The sequence below is a fragment of the Gigantopelta aegis genome, chromosome 4, assembly GCF_016097555.1.
Source record: "Gigantopelta aegis isolate Gae_Host chromosome 4, Gae_host_genome, whole genome shotgun sequence".
Lineage (NCBI taxonomy): Eukaryota > Metazoa > Mollusca > Gastropoda > Neomphalida > Peltospiridae > Gigantopelta > Gigantopelta aegis.
Window position 1 is genome coordinate 106,154,226 of NC_054702.1, and position 21,501 is coordinate 106,175,726.

Consider the following 21,501-nt stretch of genomic DNA (forward strand, 5'->3'; position numbering starts at 1 on the left):
GGTAAAATTGTTGTGGTTGTTTTATTATTAAAATATTAGGTTGTTTGTTTTGCGTGACACTTAGGCGTATGTATACAACAATGTCTTCATTTTTGTTGGGCAGCTACTTATCTTAAATTTATAACGGCATGCAAGACTTAACATAGTATGTTTATACAAATATTTTGATGTAAATAAAACAAGTAGTGTTACCAGGTAGGTGTTTTAGGTTAAATTATATATTTACCTGTTATTACAGCAACATTTACACTTTATAATGCAATGTTAATTGTATATAGGCTTAATTAATTTGCAGCAAACGAAATATTTAGTCAAACAGGCGCGTGTGCAGGAAATTGTGTGTAGGACAACAGACAGACAGACAAATTGTTTATTAAAGTCTCACCTCAGTTTTAAAAAACATACATCAATAAAACAATAATATATAAAATAGCACTGAGCCACACCATATGGTTACGAGAGACTATAAAGAATCGACATATAAAATATACAAATATTACATTAAAAAACATATTAAAAACATCTAACACGAAAATAAAACATGCTATTATATTCAGTCCAATTATAAACAGTTTATATATTAAAATAATATAAAACTAAAATACGTATAAGACATTTAATAAAATATTATCATCCCCTGTTAATATCCAATCAAGTAACAGATATAATTATAGTATCTTATTTAAAACGCTTTCGGTTATATTAATAAAATATCTACACCCATTCAATTAACGTATAAAGCATGTCTCCTTTTTTCTAAAATTAATTTGCAGGTTTTGGCACTTAATCTACATACGGTATGGTTAGATAAAATGTATGCTAACTTTTCAGCATCTGTAGCAGTTATAAAACCATCCCATAAGTCCAAGCATATCAAAACATCGTGATATGTGCTGTCCTGTCTGTGAGAAAGTGCAAATAAATTATCCCTTGCTAATGGAAAATTGAAGCTGGTTTCCTTAGAAAACTACGAGTCATAATTGCCAACTGTTTGACATGCAGTAACCGATTATTAATAAATCAATGTGCTCTAGTGCTATCATTAAAAAAACCGAAACTTTAAAGCTGGTAGTTATTTCGTTCTCACCTTGGTTCAGGCTTGTACCCTCAGGTAAACAAAGCAACAAAACCACAAAGCAACAACCCCCCGCCCTCAATCCATCATGAGCGATCTACTATATGACCCATGGGGCAATCGCTCTACTACTGAGCCACACTCCTCTCCCCGAATCTCACGTGCGAATGGTCATCGGAGATGCGGGTGGCGACGCGTGCAGTTGCGGATTAGTACTGTGGCGGGGTTTAATTGGAAACCGAGGTATTATCAGCGACAAATCGCAGAGCTCATTGATTCCGGCAACACTATTGATTTGAGCATTGTTGTAAGCAGCTGGACACAATGGAACATGCTCGGAAATTAATCAAATTTTATCTCGCAAGATGACCACCAGAACTTTGTCATATGCTAATTACGTCATTTAGTGTTGCTTAGTTACTGGACGAGTCTAAAAAGGAATAGATAAATGAATGAATTTATTTATTTATCAGTAAGAATGAACACGTTTCTATAAAGTATAATTCTTTACATTCCAGTTTTCTTGAGAATTACGTGATAAGCTAATCGGATTTGAAACAATAGTTGTGAACAGTGCGCTTTCTAGCCCCCCCCCCTCACCCCGCACACACACACGCACACACACACGCACACACACACGCACGCACACACACACGAGTACTTCACACAGCAACCAACTAAGTTCATATATGTCAGTTGGTGTCTGTGAGCGTACATGCGGTCGTATTTAATCCATTCTCGACAAAAATCCCAGGTAGCTGAGGTACCAGCATACTTCAATTTCAAGTTCAAGTGGTTTGACGTACACTTTCAGACCAAGCTGTTATAGCGCACGCCTGTCGTGGGCGCAGATTCTGACTACTGCCAGCTCTCCCGTCCGGGACAGGAAAGGGTTGGGGTGGGGGGGTGGGGGGGGGGGAGGGACATAATAGTATGTTTGAATATTACTTGAATAAACCAAGATATTAAAGAACACGATGTAAACAAAAAGACGAATAACGATTTCAATAAAAGTTACATCTATAAACGAGTTGCCCCTTGTCGTACAAATACTACCTTTGGGATAAAGGTTAGATCTATAAACGTACGCGTCGTTTAGAATATAATGTCATGACAGTGCGCGGTTAATGTCTGTAAATACGCCATATTCTACATATGGACGATATGGACATGTACAATTATTTCTCAAGTCCTGCACGGTTTTATTAATTTATTCTCTCGTATCAGTTGACAATTGTAACTGCAGAGATAAACCGCCAGATGAAACGGGATCCTGGGGTGATGTATAGATTGTCTCCAAGCATTACGAGAAAACACTTAAGAGAGAAATTTCGGCGTGTGTAGGGAAATCTGTGAAGGTTAACCAGATATCACGTATCAATCTGGTTCTGTAGTAACGCTGGTGGCGAGGGCTAGTGCATGGAAGAAAGTACATGTTTACATTACTTAATGAAAAGTTTGTTTTCTTTAACGATACCACTAAAAATAATCGGCTATTGGATGTCAAACATTTTGTAATTTGGCATATAGTCTTAGAGAGAAAACCCCTACATTGGTTTCAATTAGTAGGAAAGGATCTTTGATATCCACCATCCCACAGACAGGATAGCACATACCACGGCCTTTGATATACCAGTCATGATGCACTGGCTGGAACAAGAAATAGCCCAATGGGCCCACTGACAGGGATTGAACCCAGACCGACCGCGCATCGGGCAAGCGCTTTACCACTGGGCTACGTCACGCCCTTTACTGAATTAAGTTTAACATTTGTTTACATCTTTATGGGGAGATCACACTCGCCCGAATGAGCTTCCGTTTGTTTTCCGTATACGAAAGTGGTGTGATTTTTCAAACTGGCCGAATGTCCCTCCGAATGTGTTTTCCCCAATGTATCACCGAATGCTTTCCGTTTGTTTTCCGAATGTTTTCAGTATGGTTTCAGAATGCTTTCAGAATAGACCGAATACTTCCCGCATGATGACTTCGAAATGTTTCCTTTCCGAACGCTTTCCGTATGCTTTCCGAATGCTTTCAGAACACGGCGAATCGACCTAGAATGGACCGAACTCTTTCCGCACGCTTTCCGAACATTTTCGGCTTACTCTGAAAGAATACGGAAAGCATTCGTCATATTCTAGGTCCATTCGGGGTGTTCGGAAAGCATACGGAAACCAGCACCTCCAAATTTTCATTCCGAATGCACCAAGAACTAGACGCATGCTTCCCGAACGTTTTCCGTACATGCCGTATGCTCCTAGAATGCTTCCCGAATACTTCCCGAATACACATGGACGCCACATTCGGATGGTCGATGAAAATTATTTTGAACATGCACAACAAATTTTTAGAGCTACCGAATGCCGTTTCGTATGCATCCGTACGGAGCCGAACAGCCAGTATGCTCCTAGAACACACCGAATGCTTCCCGAATATGATCCGTTCGCTCCCCGAACACCCAAATTCCTATTCGGAAAACAAACGGAATGGCATTCGGGCCAGTGTGATCGGGCCATTACTTGACTTTCGCTGTGTAAATGTTTTTGTCGCTTTAATTTATGATCAACACATTGAAAACAAAATCTTTATATGTGACTACATCACTTACTAATAACTATAGTGGTATAGATTGTATATTATTAGTTCCCTGCCGTTTCCTTCACTTCTGTCGCATCGATATACTGAGCTGAAATTTTGTGTATAGCTTTGCCCTGTACTGTTACAGTTCAAGTTTGACGTCCATGGCGATTTACCCTTTTTTTTATAGAGTTATGTCCCTTCACTTTAGGAGATACGAAAATTGGTTGGGTCCGGTGGCGGACATGAATTTCTTTAGCAGTACTCTCAGAATGCTTGTTAAAACAAAAACACTGGTCTTCATATGTGACTATGTCATTTAGCATGGTTGTGGTTGTAGCGAAACAAAAAATATCAAAAACAAACTTGTCTTCATTTGTGACTATTACACCGGCCTCGGTGGCGTCGTGGTAGGCCATCGGTCTACAGGCTGGTAGGTACTGGGTTCGGATTCCAGTCGAGGCATGGGATTTTTAATCCAGATACCGACTCCAAACCGTGAGTGAGTGCTCCGCAAAGCTCAATGGGTAGGTGTAAACCACTTGCACCGACCAGTGATCCATAACTGGTTCAACAAAGGCCATGGTTTGTGCTATCCTGCCTGTGGAAGCGCAAATAAAAGATCTCTTGCTGCTAATCGGAAAGAGTAGCCCATGTAGTCGCGACAGCTGGTTTCCTCTCAAAATCTGTGTGGTCCTTAACCATATGTCTGACGCCATATAACCGTAAATAAAATGTGTTGAGTGCGTCGTTAAATAAAACATTTCTTTCTTTCTTTTTTGTGACTATTACAGATAGTATGGCATTTAATGCACATGGCTATATTACTGTAGCTGCAGTTGCTTCTATATGCTCTAGAGTTTTAAAACAAAAACTGATTTTTACGTAAGACTTAGCTTAGCTGCAATTGTGCAACTTTAACGCCATTACGAATACGAATATGCATATTTGGATAGCCGATAATTCCACATCTTGTTCTACACAAATACATTACAGTGCATACTGTGCGAGCATGGGCGTATGGTCTCCATTTTGTGTTGGGGGTCAGGCTGGCTTTTGCTCGAATTAAATGAAAATGTCCGAATCTGGATAACAACATTTATTCATATTAGCATTACTACCGAACAGCTATATAGGGTTGCAAATGAATCAATACGCATTTTTATATGGATTACAACTAATTTTGAGGGTAGAATTATAGAAATACACGGTGAAAAGGTCTCAGGTTAGCACATCCTGCCCGAATATCTGTATAATTTTTACCCGAATTTGAGGTTTTGCTCCAGCACTAGAGAGTTGGGGTGGGGCAATTGCTCCTCCCCTGCCTCCCTGTCCCGTACGCTTGTGTATTCTAACATCTAATTAACACTAATTTTAAAAGTGAATATAAAATTAATTTGTATAAAATAAATTACAAGTATTATCAAAACTAATCTTTATTCGAGGACATATTACTTAGTACAACTGGACTATTATAAATTTTATACAACTTCCTGACTACAGACTGTATTGCGTAGTACAACTGTAACTGGGTAGGTTTTACATCATATAGAAGAAAAACAACAACATCCGATTATAGTGCGTAAATAGAATGGTTGAAAAACGCATCTGGATTTGAATAGAATCCTCCTGACACTGCAGTGTGATTGTATACCACGTGATACACCACATGGGTGTACTACAACTATATCTCCCCCTAAAATCACCGTTATTCACAATGAGTATTAATAGAAACCTAATGTTACAGAAAGGTAAAACGCCTTTAACGTGTCCATATTCACTGAAGGTTCAGGCACGTCCATCCTGGGCACGATTTCTAATTTGCACCAGATGTCCTCTACATAATGTCATAGCCGGCCACAGACCACAATTATTAATTACGCTATGTTTCTATATAGCGTTAGTGGCTATAACATTTTTATTAATATCAGCAGGCCCATGTTTTTTATGTACCTTTGCCTGCCTGAGGGAAACATACTCTGAAAATGACATCCCCTGTTGTTCAGCTCTTTCTCCCAGGATATTGGTTTAAACAAACACACCCACTAAACCTGGCCAGAGTACACCCATTTTACACAAAAAGCACTACTTTTGCATGGACCAGAATTACCACAAACAAGTCTTCAATGTCAACAAGTTACACGTTTACAAACTACATGTTCTCCCCTGTCAACTTCAGTCAAATAGTTGCCACTTCAAAGCTATCTGACATGAAATAATCACAGTCAAACAGCAGACTACTTGCGCTGACAAATTTCCGGACAACCAAATGGGAAGATAACTGTCATCTGAGGCCAGCCACTGTAATGAACTCTAATAGTGCAGACTGATGCACCGTGTGTCTGCTACGCTGACATTTACGGACTGGTCGAGGAACGGTCAAAGATTTCATGGGGGAATTTCGTCCTTTCTGCATATTGGCACACGTCAAAGCATGTTGGTTTAATGGGAATTAGACACCGACTTTCGCGCGTGGTAGTTGCAGCTGGAGCCTCATTAGTGTTTGATGTATAACGTTACGCGTACTACCTCCTACTGTCGTCACGATGACGCATGCGTCCACGTGGATTAAACGCTGGTATTGGTTCAATTACAGGTTTTCTTTCAACTTATTGCCCACTCTGACCTGTTGATTAATACTGTAACACTCAACTCCTGATTCCGCCCTCGCATTAATCACATTAGAAATGAATGTATGCCCACCAAAGATTTGTTAGGTCAATGTCAGAATTTAACTTTTCTTGTTCAAGCACACTTATTGTGGACACAACGTTTACATAAGGCCAGGCAGTGTACCTTAATGTGTCGTCATCGTGAAGTGGTAGCCAGTGGCGGATCTAAAGCTTTTTGAAAGTGGGTGGGATGAAAATTAAGTTTTAAAATACAACTCTACTATTATGCTTCATGCAGTGATTTTTTAGTCACACGTGATGCAGTAACCTGTCCCCTTACCATGAACTGAAACCATCTGATAGTCTACAGTATCGTCTGTTGACCTTTTTCGGTGAGGGACCCGTTTCGGTGGTTGCGTCGTTTGTACGCAACAGTACGTACATTTAAGTATTTCTGATGTCGTTGATATTTGCATTGGAAAAGTAAACAAAAATGTCTGTCATATTCAGAGACATTTTCGTAAAAATAAAGTTAAAACGAGCAAAGAAAATAAGATAGATTTAACCCACTCATAATAGACATGGCACATTTCTTAATACCTTTTCTCTACGATTTTTAAAGACTGTAATTTGAAAGAAAAGTTAATTTAAAAAACTATTTCTGTGTGTTCTCAGCTATACTGGTAACTGGTTATCGAAGTCACGGCTGGTAAAACTCTCTTTACAGAGACTTGCCAAAAATATATGGTGTTTATATGTTTTAACATAAATATATTTCTGGATATCTGCTTATATATTTATTAAAACTCAGAATACACCTCAACTTATAACACAATTGCAAGACATCAGAATTGTTATATTCGTTTTCCTAAAATGTTGTCTGTTAACATTGGACTCCATTTTGTAATTGACCGGCCTCGGTGGCGTTGTGGTTAGGCCATCGGTATACAGGCTGGTAGGTACTGGGTTCGGATCCCTGTCGAGTCATGCGATGTGTAATCCAGATACCGACTCCAAACCCTGAGTGAGTGCTCCGCAAGGTTCAATGGGTAGGTGTAAACCACTTGCACCGACCAGTGATCCATAACTGGTGTAACAAAGGCCGTGGTATGTACTATCCTGTTTGTGGAATGGTGCATATAAAAGATCCCTTGCTGCTAATCGGAAAGAGTAGCCCATGTAGTGGCGACAGCTGGTTTCCTCTCAAAATCTGTGTGGTCCTTAACCATATGTCTGACGCCATATAACCGTAAATAAAATGTGTTGAGTGCGTCGTTAAATAAAACATTTCTTTCTTTTTTCCATTTTGTAATTTGCCTTAAAATATTAAATTATTATAAGTACATGTTTTGTTGAACAACATATATGTTTTGATAAAATATTGAAAACATTTGTGTTGAAAAGTGTTTGCTGTTAGCTATACTACTAACGTATCACTCACCGAAACAGGTTACGTAGTTCACAGTATTTACTGCTTGTTTTGTGTTTTACCAATCTTTAATGTATACAGAAACATTACAAATGCATTTATGTATCAAATTGTTATATATGACTATATAACATTATTATACAACAAATTAGATATATGTACTTGTATATAAATTATATTACTTTGATGTAAGGCCATGAATTCAAGGCTCCCCAACCTTGACGTGGTCAGAATGGACTGCGGAAAATAAATATTTAAAAAAAAAAAAAAAAAAAAAAAACAACCCAGTATTTACTGCTGATGCATGCTACAGTTTTTGACGCACGTGCGGTAAACGACCAGTTTAATGTTCATTTGAAGCACAGAAATACTAATAAAAAGATTGATATTTGAATAACAATTGTCTGTTTATAAATATTGGTATGTTTTGGAAAGGAATGCTTATGGTCACCAAAACTGGTTCACCCACGGTATTTAAATGACGTTTTCCTTTTCATTCTTTTTCAGTTATTTTCTTAACAGCTTTGATTTAACATACGACGACTACGTGTGATTTACCACTACGAATCACTTAATATGATTTATTATGTATAACTGCTTGTAGTTCAAAAGTGTTATTGAAGTTTTGTGTTGTAACTATTAAGTGTAACCAGAACTGACTATTATCTGTCCGCTATAGTTTTACGAGTTCCTGAGATTAAGATAACATCTATAATGGAGTTTGGAATCCGTAAAGTGAGAAATGAAAGCAGCAGTTTTGCTTTAGACACTAACCACAAGAGATGTAACTGAAGCGTTTCTGTCGATACTCTTTATTAATTTGTCTTTATTGCCGAGTTCCGAGACTAGATCGTCATCAGTCGGTAGAATGATCGCTTGGCTTAAGGAATGATTCCCTTCGGTAGACCCCTTCGGTAGACCCATCTTCTCACTGGTTTCCCCCTGTCCCAACCAATGCCACAAGACTGATACATCAAAGAACGCGATTTGGTGCTGTCCTGCTTATGAGAAAGTGCTTATAAGAGATCCCTTGATGCTCTAAGACTGTATTTGAGAATCACCGAATGTATGACATCAACAGTTGATGATTAATAAATCCGAGAGCTCCAGTGCTATTGGGATAAGTGAAGCGGAAGAGCATATGGTCTATCCACAGTTGTTGTTTGGTTGTTTTCTTTGGCTTTTTGTTTTCCTTTTTTGGTTTGTTGTTTTTTTGCTTGTTGATTGTGGGTTTTGTTGTTGTTGTTGTTGTGGGGTTTTTTTGTGTGAGGTTTTGGGGGTGTCGATTATGTCTTTTATTATTATTATTATTTGTTAATGCATGTACAGTTGTAAGACATCAGTGTTAGTATCTTTTCCAAACATCGAAACAAAAGCAGGATACAATCTTCGATTATGTCATGCGCAAAGTCATTAAGTTCACCAGCCAGTAAACTCTTTGTTACTTGTATAATAATTATCTTAATTGTTTTTATTGTTTTGTTTCGCAGAAGATGACCTGGAGAAGTTCGTCCAACTAGTTATTGCGGCGGCTAACCGCGGAGTGTACGCCACGCGCAATGTCACCATGACGGAGCCCAACTGGAGTTTTGGTCAGGCCATGTTCTTCGCCGGAACCGTCCTCACAACCATTGGTACGTAGTGATACAGACTGGAGCAAGGGTGGAATCAGACGATGAATGTTAATTTATGTCACGGCTATCTGTGATGAACGTTTGTAATAGTGCACACTGACAAAGCGTCTAATAACGTAACCATCATAATATATGTAAGCACCATTACATCAATTGAACCTTGGAATTGACAAAAATTCAATCAGTGCAACATATATGAGACCAGTATATTGTCTGAGGAAGAAATATATGTGAAAACTATGAATCTGTGCTTCGCCCATTTTCTTTGATTTTAAAATCCGAGGACATGACCAGTGATCTTCTGTATTGGAGTCCTAAACTTCGTAAGAATCCACACAACGAGAGCTATAATGCGGGTCGAGCAAATGCACGACCAAATTCTTATCTCAACAACTATTATCCTGACCACTATCAAGGATGGACTTTCAATATATTGCCAAAAGGTCTTCGAGACGAATGGTGGATTCTCAAGAGTTTGGCGAAACATTTCAATTTACCTTTCGATATATTGATGATCTTGTGTCATTCAATAATAATAAGATCACAGCTTACCTTTCATTGATTTATCACCAGAGTTAGAAATAATGGAAACTATAAAAAGTATAAAATCTGTTTCAAAGATTAATCTATACATAGAAATTCAGTACGACGTTGGTCTTCATACAAAACTGTGTGATAAAAGGGATCACTTCATCTCTACAATAGTCAGTTTTCCCTTGGAAGTCGAACAATGTTCCTTCTGCTCTAGCTTTTGGTGTCTGTATTTCCCATCTTCTGAGATACCTTAGAGTATAATCATTATACTATGCTGATTTTAAAGACCCACACATCGTTCTGGCAGAGAAGTTGTTTGATCAGGCTTATAACATCCAAGGACTCCAGAAAGCCTTCGTAACATTTTAGACATTTCATGAAATGGTAGACACTTGGAGACCATTTCACGATATGACGCATCACTGACCTATTTTGACCTTGTGCATGCCTTTTTATAAGTTTAGTAAACATCTTGTACATTTCAACTATGGACTTAATGGCTGTAGGCCATGACATGTGCCGCCGGTGGGACAGGATATACTCATCTTTCGGGAACACCTAATACCACCACTGTTTACTATTCATTAGTGCATGCTATCACAGCTGTAAACATTCCATTGACCTCTATCCTGTGCATGTTTTGGTTGTCTAAGCTAGTCTTGAGAGTGGCGGTCCTCACGAGGACGGTACAGGAGGGATGAAACATCCTGTTAAGTATCTCCTAGGGGAGTGGTGTTCTTCCAAAGGACGAGTACCTGGTAATGGATCATCGAAGCAATCACAATTTTGCCTAAAACGTCCTTTCGACTCTGCCTTGTGCAAAAATACGATTTTGATCACGGAATACAGTTTTATCCTTCAGATTAATTAAAAATCGATGTATTTAATTTAATGTTGTAGCATGGTTCCCTGTAAATCAATCTTAGCCACCTGTGGTGTCAGTTCTGGCTGGCTGTTAGTAATAATAAAGAAGTTGATTAAGTGACTTTTAATCTCACAATGAGCTGTTAAAATTTACTTTGGATGGGAGCTAGTCTTGGGATGAGAACCCAATATCCACCAGTCTTAATGAATGGACCACTATACCATCGAGGCTAAAATGTGAATGGTGTACATTTTATGTTATGGCGAACTTACCCAACCATTTATAATGTGTTTCGCTAATACGCATTACATATTGTGGTCAACTAATTTTACTATATATACGTGTTTGCATTATAATTATGTTAAGGTATTACATAGCAATCTCTCTCTCTCTCTCTCTCTCTCTCTCTCTCTCTCTCTCTCTCTCTCTCTCTCTCTCTCTCTCTCTCTCTCTCTCTCTCTCTCTCTCTCTCATACACATAACTCATTTTCGTACGTATATCCAACTAAGGTTCAAGCACGCTGTCCTGGGCACACACCAGCTATTTGGGATGTCTGTCCGGGACAGTGGGTTAGTTGTTAGTGGTTAGCGGTATATTATCTTAATGCTATGCAACATTATTATTAACACTGTCTCCCGCTGTTTTTCAGGTTACGGCCGAGTGACCCCTCTATCTGACGCGGGGAAGGCGTTCTGTATTGTGTACGCCGTGTTCGGGATTCCCCTGACTCTGATCCTGTTCACGGCGATCGTGGAGCGCCTGATGGTGCCCACGAAGAAGCTGCTGTACCTGTTGTACGGCCAGCTGGGCCACATGTACAAGGTGTTCCACATCCAGCTGCTCCACCTCTTCATCGTGTTCACCTTCCTCATCGTCTTCTTCTTCCTCATCCCCGCAGGCATCTACACCGTGCTCGAACCCAAGTGGAACTACCTGGACGCCTTCTATTACTGTTTCATATCTCTCACGACTATTGGTCTAGGGGATTATATACCAGGAGACAATGCAGAACAACACTATAGAGCGTTATACAAAGTAGCGACAACAGGTGAAAAAACATTTGATGTTTAATCATTGTTACCTTTAAAGCGACACTCTCTAGTGTTTAAACCCTACGGCGTATTTGTCAATATTAGAGACGGTTTTGTTTTATAACTGAAATCATACTTACTTAGATTCTATTGTTTACATTATCCATTTCCATACATCTCAAGTGTTTTTGGTCATCCTGGTGGGTTTTTTATTTTATTTTATTTATTTTTTAAATTTGTTTAATATCCTGGTGTTTGTAATACCACAAACATGCTGGGTTTTTTATTTTTTAAAAACGCACGTAATTATGAGAAGTAACTGTTATGGAGAATAGCTCCCGTCTATTTTAAGGGTATTTCCCCGTTTTACGTCACAGACTCTCGTTTCAATCTATTTAAACTTTATCCAAGCTGGCAAGCTGGTTTTGTAAACATTTCCCTTCATTATGCCATTACCATAACTGAGTAATAATGGTGTTCTACCAATGTCGTCGTTGTTAAACAAAACAAACTTTAAGTAACCAGAAATTGGTGATCTGCCCAGTATCTCATGTTGGAACCACAAATATTTTCTATTTATAATATACATCGTTGTCTAAAGGTAGAACACCATGTTACATTTGAAAACAAAAGGTACAATGTAACATTCACGTCATTAAAACTTCTGTAGATCTCTGGATAGCATTGTTAACATACAACACTGTGGCTGACTAGGCCATCTAACATCCGTTTACACAGAAATTGAAGACGACTTTTGGTATCTTTTTCAATTTGTTTCATAAAAATCACGGTTGTTTTTCTTTCTGGCTATCTGATCCTTGGTCTAATCATAGTGATACTTTTCTTTCAGACCTGTTTGATGTTTTGTCTGATGATGATGGTGGTGGTGGTGGTGGTGATGATGATGATGATGTCACTATTGTTCTTTCAGGCTCTTTGATGCTTGGTCTCGTTATGATGATGATAATAATGACGATAATACTATCTTTCTTTCAGGCTATTTGATGTTTGATCTTATTAAGATGATGATGATGATGATGATGATGATGCCACTATTTTTGTTTCAGACTATTTGATGCTTGATCTTATTATGATGATGATGTCACTTTCTTTCAGGCTATTTGATGCTTGGTCTCATTATTATTATGATGATAATGATGATGTTGCCACTATTTTCTTTCAGGCTATTTGATGCTTGGTCTCATTATAATTATTATGATGATGATGATGATGGTGATGATGGTGATGATGTTGCCACTATTTTCTTTCAGGCTATTTGATGCTTGGTCTCATTATAATTATTATGATGATGATGATGGTGATGATGTTGCCACTATTTTCTTTCAGGCTATTTGATGATTGGTCTCATTATAATTATTATGATGATGATGATGGTGATGATGTTGCCACTATTTTCTTTCAGGCTATTTGATGATTGGTCTCATTATTATGAAGGGGCGGGTTGTAGCCCAGTGGTAAAGAGTTTGCTCGTTGCGTGGTCGGTGGGCCCATTGGGCTATTTCTCGTTCCAGCCAGTGCACCACGACTGGTATACCCTGTCTGTGGGATGGTGCATATAAAAGATCCCTTGCTGTTAATCGAAAAGAGTAGCCCATGAAGTGACGACAGCGGGTTTCCTCTATCAATATCTGTGTGGTCCTTAACCATATGTCTGACGCCATATAACCGTAAATAAAATGTGTTGAGTGTGTCGTTAAATAAAACATTTCTTTCTTTCTTTCATTATTATGATGATGATGATGATGATGATGATGATGATGATGCCACTAATGCTCTTCAGGCTATTTGATGCTTATGATGATGATGATGATGATGATGCCACTAATGCTCTTCAGGCTATTTGATGCTTATGATGATGATGATGATGATATCCGTATATATTTTTTCAAGCTATTTGATGTTTGGTCTCATTATTATGATGATATTATTTTTCTTCCAGGCTATTTGATGCTTGGTATAATTATGATGATATTATTTTTCTTCCAGGCTATTTGATGCATGGTCTAATTATGATATTATTTTTCTTACAGGCTATTTGATGCTTGGTCTAATTATGATATTATTTTTCTTCCAGGCTATCTGATGCTTGGTCTAATTATGATATTATTTTTCTTACAGGCTATTTGATGCTTGGTCTAATTATGATATTATTTTTCTTCCAGGCTATCTGATGCTTGGTCTAATTATGATATTATTTTTCTTACAGGCTATTTGATGCTTGGTCTAATTATGATATTATTTTTCTTCCAGGCTATTTGATGCTTGGTATAATTATGATGATATTATTTTTCTTACAGGCTATTTGATGCTTGGTCTAATTATGATATTATTTTTCTTCCAGGCTATCTGATGCTTGGTCTAATTATGATATTATTTTTCTTACAGGCTATTTGATGCTTGGTCTAATTATGATATTATTTTTCTTACAGGCTATTTGATGCTTGGTCTCGTTATGATGATGCTGCTCCTAGCCGTGCTGTACGAGATCCCTGAACTCAACCTGGGATTTCACTTCTACATGAAGAGTGACGAGATCAGCGAGGAGGAGGTCAGCCTGAGGTCATCCATGAAGAAGGAGGGTCTCCAGTACACCAAACAGGTGGACGACAAGTCCTCCAATCTGAGCACTCAGGGGTTAAATCAAGATATAGACGAGTGACGTCACTAGCAGACTGGTTTACGTGTACTTTCATTGTTGCTCCAGTAGTACAGTCTTACTATCTAATGTGACACAGAGCCGAATTTACGAAAGGGGATCAATGCGTGTTGGTTTTAAACACAGAAAACACTAAGATGCATGGGTGTGTGGCCTAAAAACATGCATTTTATCATAATGTATTAGATATACAGGCTGTTTAAAAGGTTACACGGGACTAAGATATACATATCTTTTTGTAAATTCGGTTTTCACGGAACTGTCACCACAAAGATAGCGAGTTCTGTTAACGTCATTACAACAACCTCGATATATTCGTGAATGTTTCTTTTAAACAGACCAAACATCAAATTCTTAATTATTAATTTAATTGTTGAATTGCCATGTCATGACCAGTATTATTTAATCATGAAAACAGTGGTGTTTCGCAAGTCACATACATCAGAAATGAACATGAATTCTTGTCACATTGACAAGAGAAACATTTTTAATAAGGCAGACGTATTTCTTATAAAAGGTTATAACTGAAAATGTTTTGCATCGAATTTGGTGGTGTAGTTGTTAAGCCATCGAACTTAACGACGTTACCAGCGGTGAAGCCATTGAAGGGATATATAAGATCGCATCTCGGTACCGGCTCCCACCCAAAAAAAGTATAACGACGTAATTGATATGTGTAAGGCCATCTCGGCGACTGCTCTCTCACTAAGCACTAACCTACTGTCCTGGGCTCCGTTCCACGAAGCGATCTTCGCCCTAAGATCACCATAAATGCATAGCTACCTTATGCACTAAGGTGATCTTAGTGCTAAGATCGCTTCGTGGAACGGGGCCCAGGACAGACAGCCCAGATTGTTGAGGTGTGCCGAGGACAGTGTGCTTCAACTTAATTAAATAGCATCACGAAAATAAGTACAAATGAAATGTTTTGCATAGAAACGACAGCCTGCTTGCTTTTTTTTTTACTAATAACGATACAGAAGTCAACTGTTAAGAAATCACTGCGCAGTGGTATTCACACCTGTTTACGGTTTTGTCCGTCGTCGTCGTGCATTGTAGGTTGTCCGTCATGTGTCGAGTGTAAACTTTTCACACTATCGATTTCTTCTCCGAAACTACTCGGCCAATTCCAAACCAATTTTGTGGAAAGCTTCTTTGACACATGGAGAAACAAACTGCTGAATAGATGCTTTATCTAATTTCATTGATATCGGGTCTAGAAGAAGCTACCTTGGCACGTGGAGAAACACATCTGTGAATGTTGTCATTTTGACCCCAAGGTACCCGAGGCGCAGGGCACAAGAGGGAGAAATTAAGCCCATTTTAAGAAATCACAAATAACTAGATCAGTTTTAAGCTACTTTTGTTAATGGCTTCCATGACACGTGGAAAAACAAATATGTGAATTTGGTTGGGATTCCCCCAGGAGCCCGAAGGAAGGGCCCAAAGGGGGGGGGGGGGGGGGGGGAATAATCCAATTAAGAAAAATGTTCTCTATTTCGAAAACATTTATAATCGAATAGTCTTCATATGTATATAAAGGTCAATAGATGGTTTATCTAATTGGTTAATGACATTAATATCGGGGCCCCTGTTTATCCCTTGAGTGGGTGGAGTGTGACGTGTGCTACATCTATATAAAGCAATGCAAACTGTAATTAGGCCATTTCCAACTAAATTTGATGCTTTCTTTACCCATGGAGAAACAAAATGATGAATTTTTCATTCAGACACCCTCCACCCATCTTCAGGAAAATAGGTGTCATGCACTCCATTGAGTGTGGTAGGTGGGAGTGGACAATTTACTCAGGTGACAGTTTAGGCCCATGGGCCTCTTTGTTTAGTATTGTGAATCAAAGAAAGGAATATGCTTAATACATATGATTAACCGTCGTGATTGGAACAGGAAATGTCCCGGTGGATCTACCAGGAGGGATAGATCCTATAAACCATCCTACCTCAGCCCAGCATCCTACCACCGAGTTATGAAAGCAGTCACATTAAACACACATAGAGTTATGAAAGCAGTCACATTAAACACACATAGAGTTATGAAAGCAGTCACATTAAACACGTATAGAGTTATGAAAGCAGTCACATTAAACACGTATAGAGTTATGAAAGCAGTCACATTAAACACGTATAGAGTTATGAAAGCAGTCACATTAAACACGTATAGAGTTATGAAAGCAGTCACATTAAACACGTATAGAGTTATGAAAGCAGTCACATTAAACACACATAGAGTTATGAAAGCAGTCACATTAAACACACATAGAGTTATGAAAGCAGTCACATTAAACACGTATAGAGTTATGAAAGCAGTCACATTAAACACGTATAGAGTTATGAAAGCAGTCACATTAAACACGTATAGAGTTATGAAAGCAGTCACATTAAACACGTATAGAGTTATGAAAGCAGTCACATTAAACACGTATAGAGTTATGAAAGCAGTCACATTAAACACGTATAGAGTTATGAAAGCAGTCACATTAAACACGTATAGAGTTATGAAAGCAGTCACATTAAACACGTATAGAGTTATGAAAGCAGTCACATTAAACACGTATAGAGTTATGAAAGCAGTCACATTAAACACGTATAGAGTTATGAAAGCAGTCACATTAAACACGTATAGAGTTATGAAAGCAGTCACATTAAACACACATAGAGTTATGAAAGCAGTCACATTAAACACGTATAGAGTTATGAAAGCAGTCACATTAAACACGTATAGAGTTATGAAAGCAGTCACATTAAACACGTATAGAGTTATGAAAGCAGTCACATTAAACACACATAGAGTTATGAAAGCAGTCACATTAAACACGTATAGAGTTATGAAAGCAGTCACATTAAACACGTATAGAGTTATGAAAGCAGTCACATTAAACACACATAGAGTTATGAAAGCAGTCACATTAAACACGTATAGAGTTATGAAAGCAGTCACATTAAACACACATAGAGTTATGAAAGCAGTCACATTAAACACGTATAGAGTTATGAAAGCAGTCACATTAAACACGTATAGAGTTATGAAAGCAGTCACATTAAACACGTATAGAGTTATGAAAGCAGTCACATTAAACACGTATAGAGTTATGAAAGCAGTCACATTAAACACGTATAGAGTTATGAAAGCAGTCACATTAAACACGTATAGAGTTATGAAAGCAGTCACATTAAACACGTATAGAGTTATGAAAGCAGTCACATTAAACACGTATAGAGTTATGAAAGCAGTCACATTAAACACGTATAGAGTTATGAAAGCAGTCACATTAAACACACATAGAGTTATGAAAGCAGTCACATTAAACACGTATAGAGTTATGAAAGCAGTCACATTAAACACGTATAGAGTTATGAAAGCAGTCACATTAAACACGTATAGAGTTATGAAAGCAGTCACATTAAACACACATAGAGTTATGAAAGCAGTCACATTAAACACGTATAGAGTTATGAAAGCAGTCACATTAAACACGTATAGAGTTATGAAAGCAGTCACATTAAACACACATAGAGTTATGAAAGCAGTCACATTAAACACGTATAGAGTTATGAAAGCAGTCACATAGAGTTATGAAAGCAGTCACATTAAACACACATAGAGTTATGAAAGCAGTCACATTAAACACGTATAGAGTTATGAAAGCAGTCACATTAAACACGTATAGAGTTATGAAAGCAGTCACATTAAACACACATAGAGTTATGAAAGCAGTCACATTAAACACGTATAGAGTTATGAAAGCAGTCACATTAAACACGTATAGAGTTATGAAAGCAGTCACATTAAACACGTATAGAGTTATGAAAGCAGTCACATTAAACACGTATAGAGTTATGAAAGCAGTCACATTAAACACACATAGAGTTATGAAAGCAGTCACATTAAACACGTATAGAGTTATGAAAGCAGTCACATTAAACACGTATAGAGTTATGAAAGCAGTCACATTAAACACACATAGAGTTATGAAAGCAGTCACATTAAACACACATAGAGTTATGAAAGCAGTCACATTAAACACGTATAGAGTTATGAAAGCAGTCACATTAAACACGTATAGAGTTATGAAAGCAGTCACATTAAACACGTATAGAGTTATGAAAGCAGTCACATTAAACACGTATAGAAAGACGTTGGTTTATTAAAACTTGATTATGTGTATTTTACTTAAAATTTTAATACGAGGTATAATGCAATAAGTGTTTATCACCAGGTGATTACAGCCGTTTTATATCAATGCGTGAGTATCGTCGATATTATTATTTTCAACCATGTAATATGGAGGAATGTAAAAGTTTGTTTTCTTTAACGACACCACTAGAGCACATTGATTTATTAATCATCGGCTATTGGATGTCAAACATGTGATAATTTTAACACAGTCATAGACATGGAACCCGCAACATTATTTCCATTAGTAACAAGGACTCTTTTTTATATGCACTATCCCACAGTCAGGATAGCACATACCACGGCCTTTGATATATCAGTCGTGATACATTGGCTAGAGGAGGAATGTAAATGAAGCACTGAATATGATACAAAGTATAATAACATTCCATTGAATTTCATCACGCTTGCTTATTTTCAGCTAACCTAGGAACACCACAGAACTAGGATTTTGAACTAGAATATGCCACGAAGTTTAAGACAGATACTCCCCAGGCATGTTATTAGTATTTAACGGGCGTCTGTTGAATATATCAAAAATAATTGTGAGTGTAGAACATTTAGTTTGTTATTAGCATTGTAACTGTGATATTTGGTCCAGCGAATCCAAACAAAAACCTGCTGTCACCTACTTATCGATTAGGTTTTTGGCTAAAAAAAATTCTTTATTTTTTTTGCAATTTCAGACAGAATAGCAATAAACTTGTCGGTAATGTTTGTCGTGTCAGGGCAGTTGATGGCGCAAACAAATGAGTCTTATTAAATCTAGTTGCATTTTTCATTTTGAAACGAGTTTTATAACTTACGGAAATGAGAACGCCATTTTTATTTAATCTTTAAATGTATTTAGGGGTACAGAAATATTAATTTGTGTATTTCTATGTCGCCTCAAACCGTTAAAGGGACATTCCGGAGTTTGCAGCAATGTTTTAAGATGTTATCGACTAATAAAATATTTCTACGATTAAACTTACATATTAAATATATTTTCTTGTTTAGAATATTAGTGGCTGCATATTAAACGTGTTTCTGATCGTTCTAATATTTGTACTAGGTTAATTTTCATTTTATTTCCTAAAAATTATTTGAAGACAAAATCCAGTTTGGGCTTCTTACAAATATTAAGACGACCAGAAACACATTGCATATACAGACACTGTTATTCTAAACAAGAAAATATATTTAATATGTAAGTTTAATCGTAGAAATATTTTATTAGTCGGAAACATCTTACAATGTAACAAACTCGGGAATGTCCCTTTAAGCTCAACGTAAAATCTGTGAATGCAGCCGCAGGTGTTATGCAATAGCACAATATAGCCATTTGTACGTGTTCACATTTAGCCAGCAGGAAACCAGTAATATGCAGTCTAACATGGTTGCTAAGTTGTCCTGTCATGGACTAGTTTGGTGAATCGCTATTCGTTATGTTACATTTTAGTCAAAATTTACCCCGATATTTCATTTTGCAGGAATTATCCGACAGTGTGCTTTGCTGAATTATTGGTCCAAATTTAACTTTGTTCCAGAATTGATTTGACTTTGAACTTCGTAAAATATTGTTTTAACCTAAGGTAAAGGTGCTTGCTCAATTTAAGATTTTTGTAGTAACAGCTTGTAGTAGTCTCGAATCGTGACGTGTGAACCCCTAAATGGAATTCTACAGGCCCGTTTGAACAACATCTGGATATGGGGTGGGGGCACAGTCTCTAATGTGAGTTAATAAACTTGTCGGGGTGGGGTGGAGGGACGAACCATAGTTTTATTTTTATTTATAGAGTAGGATATAAAAAAGTACATTTACGTCGAGTGAGGGGATGGGGCACGTCCCCCCCCCCCCCCCCCCCCCAGCTCCTATGGGCCTGTTCTATTCCCTTTTAAAACTGCGACTAAATTGTTACTACAAAAATCGCAACGTGAAAACGTCGCTTATGTTAGCAGTAATAATGTTTGTTTGTTTTTTTGTTTTTTTTGGGGGGAGGGGGGTTAACGATACCATTAAGAGCACATTGATGTATTAATCATCGGCTATTGGATGTCAAACATTCGGTGATTTTGACATTTAGTCATAGTGGAAACCCGCTACATTTTTCTATTAGTAGCAAGAGATCTTTTATATGCACCATCTCACATATTAGCAGTAATAATTTCACATTTTACTTCGTCAAAATATTTACACCAATTTGTACTTATTAATAATTTTTTGAACGTCGTATTCCGTAGAAATATTTATCCACCATTTTCGTAGGCATGACATATTTGTCAAACATTGTATTTTTATATTAATATTTAGCCAACACTGCTTTTAAGTACTATTTGTTAGATAGATTTTTTTTCTAGTAGCATGTTCAAAAGCGTACTTTACTGCAATTAGTAGAAATGTGGGTTTTTTCAACATCATGAATATGCTACTTCTTAATATTATTTACGTAATATTGCACTTCCCAGAATTCTTTTTAGACAGAATTCTTTGTATCTTCTTTAGTTACACGTCGTAATGTCATTTGTCCGTAACTGTACGTTGTAATAATACTTGTCGGACATTTTAATTTCTTGTATTATTTCCTAAAATTTTTAAATTCTTGGTCGTTGATTCAAGGTGTACTCCATAGAAATAGTTGTTGTTCATTGTATTTCGTAGTAATATAATATTACAGTGGTATGCAATATAGGACATTAAAAGAAAAAGACACAAAAAATAAATTTAAAAAAAGACATTGAATGGTGCATGCAACTGTACATATTGTTTTTGTTTGTTATTACGAATGGTGCGTGCTGTTACAAGTGTACAATAACCAACTAAATTATTTTAATATTGGAAGCTGTTTATTTTTCGTTTGTGTGGTCATGTTACTGTGATAATAAAATGTTCTA

At 37.3% G+C, this 21,501-nt stretch overlaps 1 protein-coding gene across 1 annotated transcript in view; it reads left to right on the forward strand.

Moving 5' to 3' along the window:
- The window catches only part of LOC121371673 (potassium channel subfamily K member 1-like), a 41,750-nt gene extending 24,846 nt beyond the window's left edge, over positions 1 to 16,904 (forward strand). Inside the window, exons 2-4 of the mRNA XM_041497740.1 lie at positions 9,184 to 9,327; positions 11,377 to 11,775; positions 14,209 to 16,904. Of these exons, the coding sequence (XP_041353674.1) occupies positions 9,184 to 9,327; positions 11,377 to 11,775; positions 14,209 to 14,438 (773 nt within the window). The 3' untranslated portion in view covers positions 14,439 to 16,904. The remainder of the gene's footprint in view (positions 1 to 9,183; positions 9,328 to 11,376; positions 11,776 to 14,208) is intronic.
- Positions 16,905 to 21,501: the final 4,597 nt, after the last annotated feature.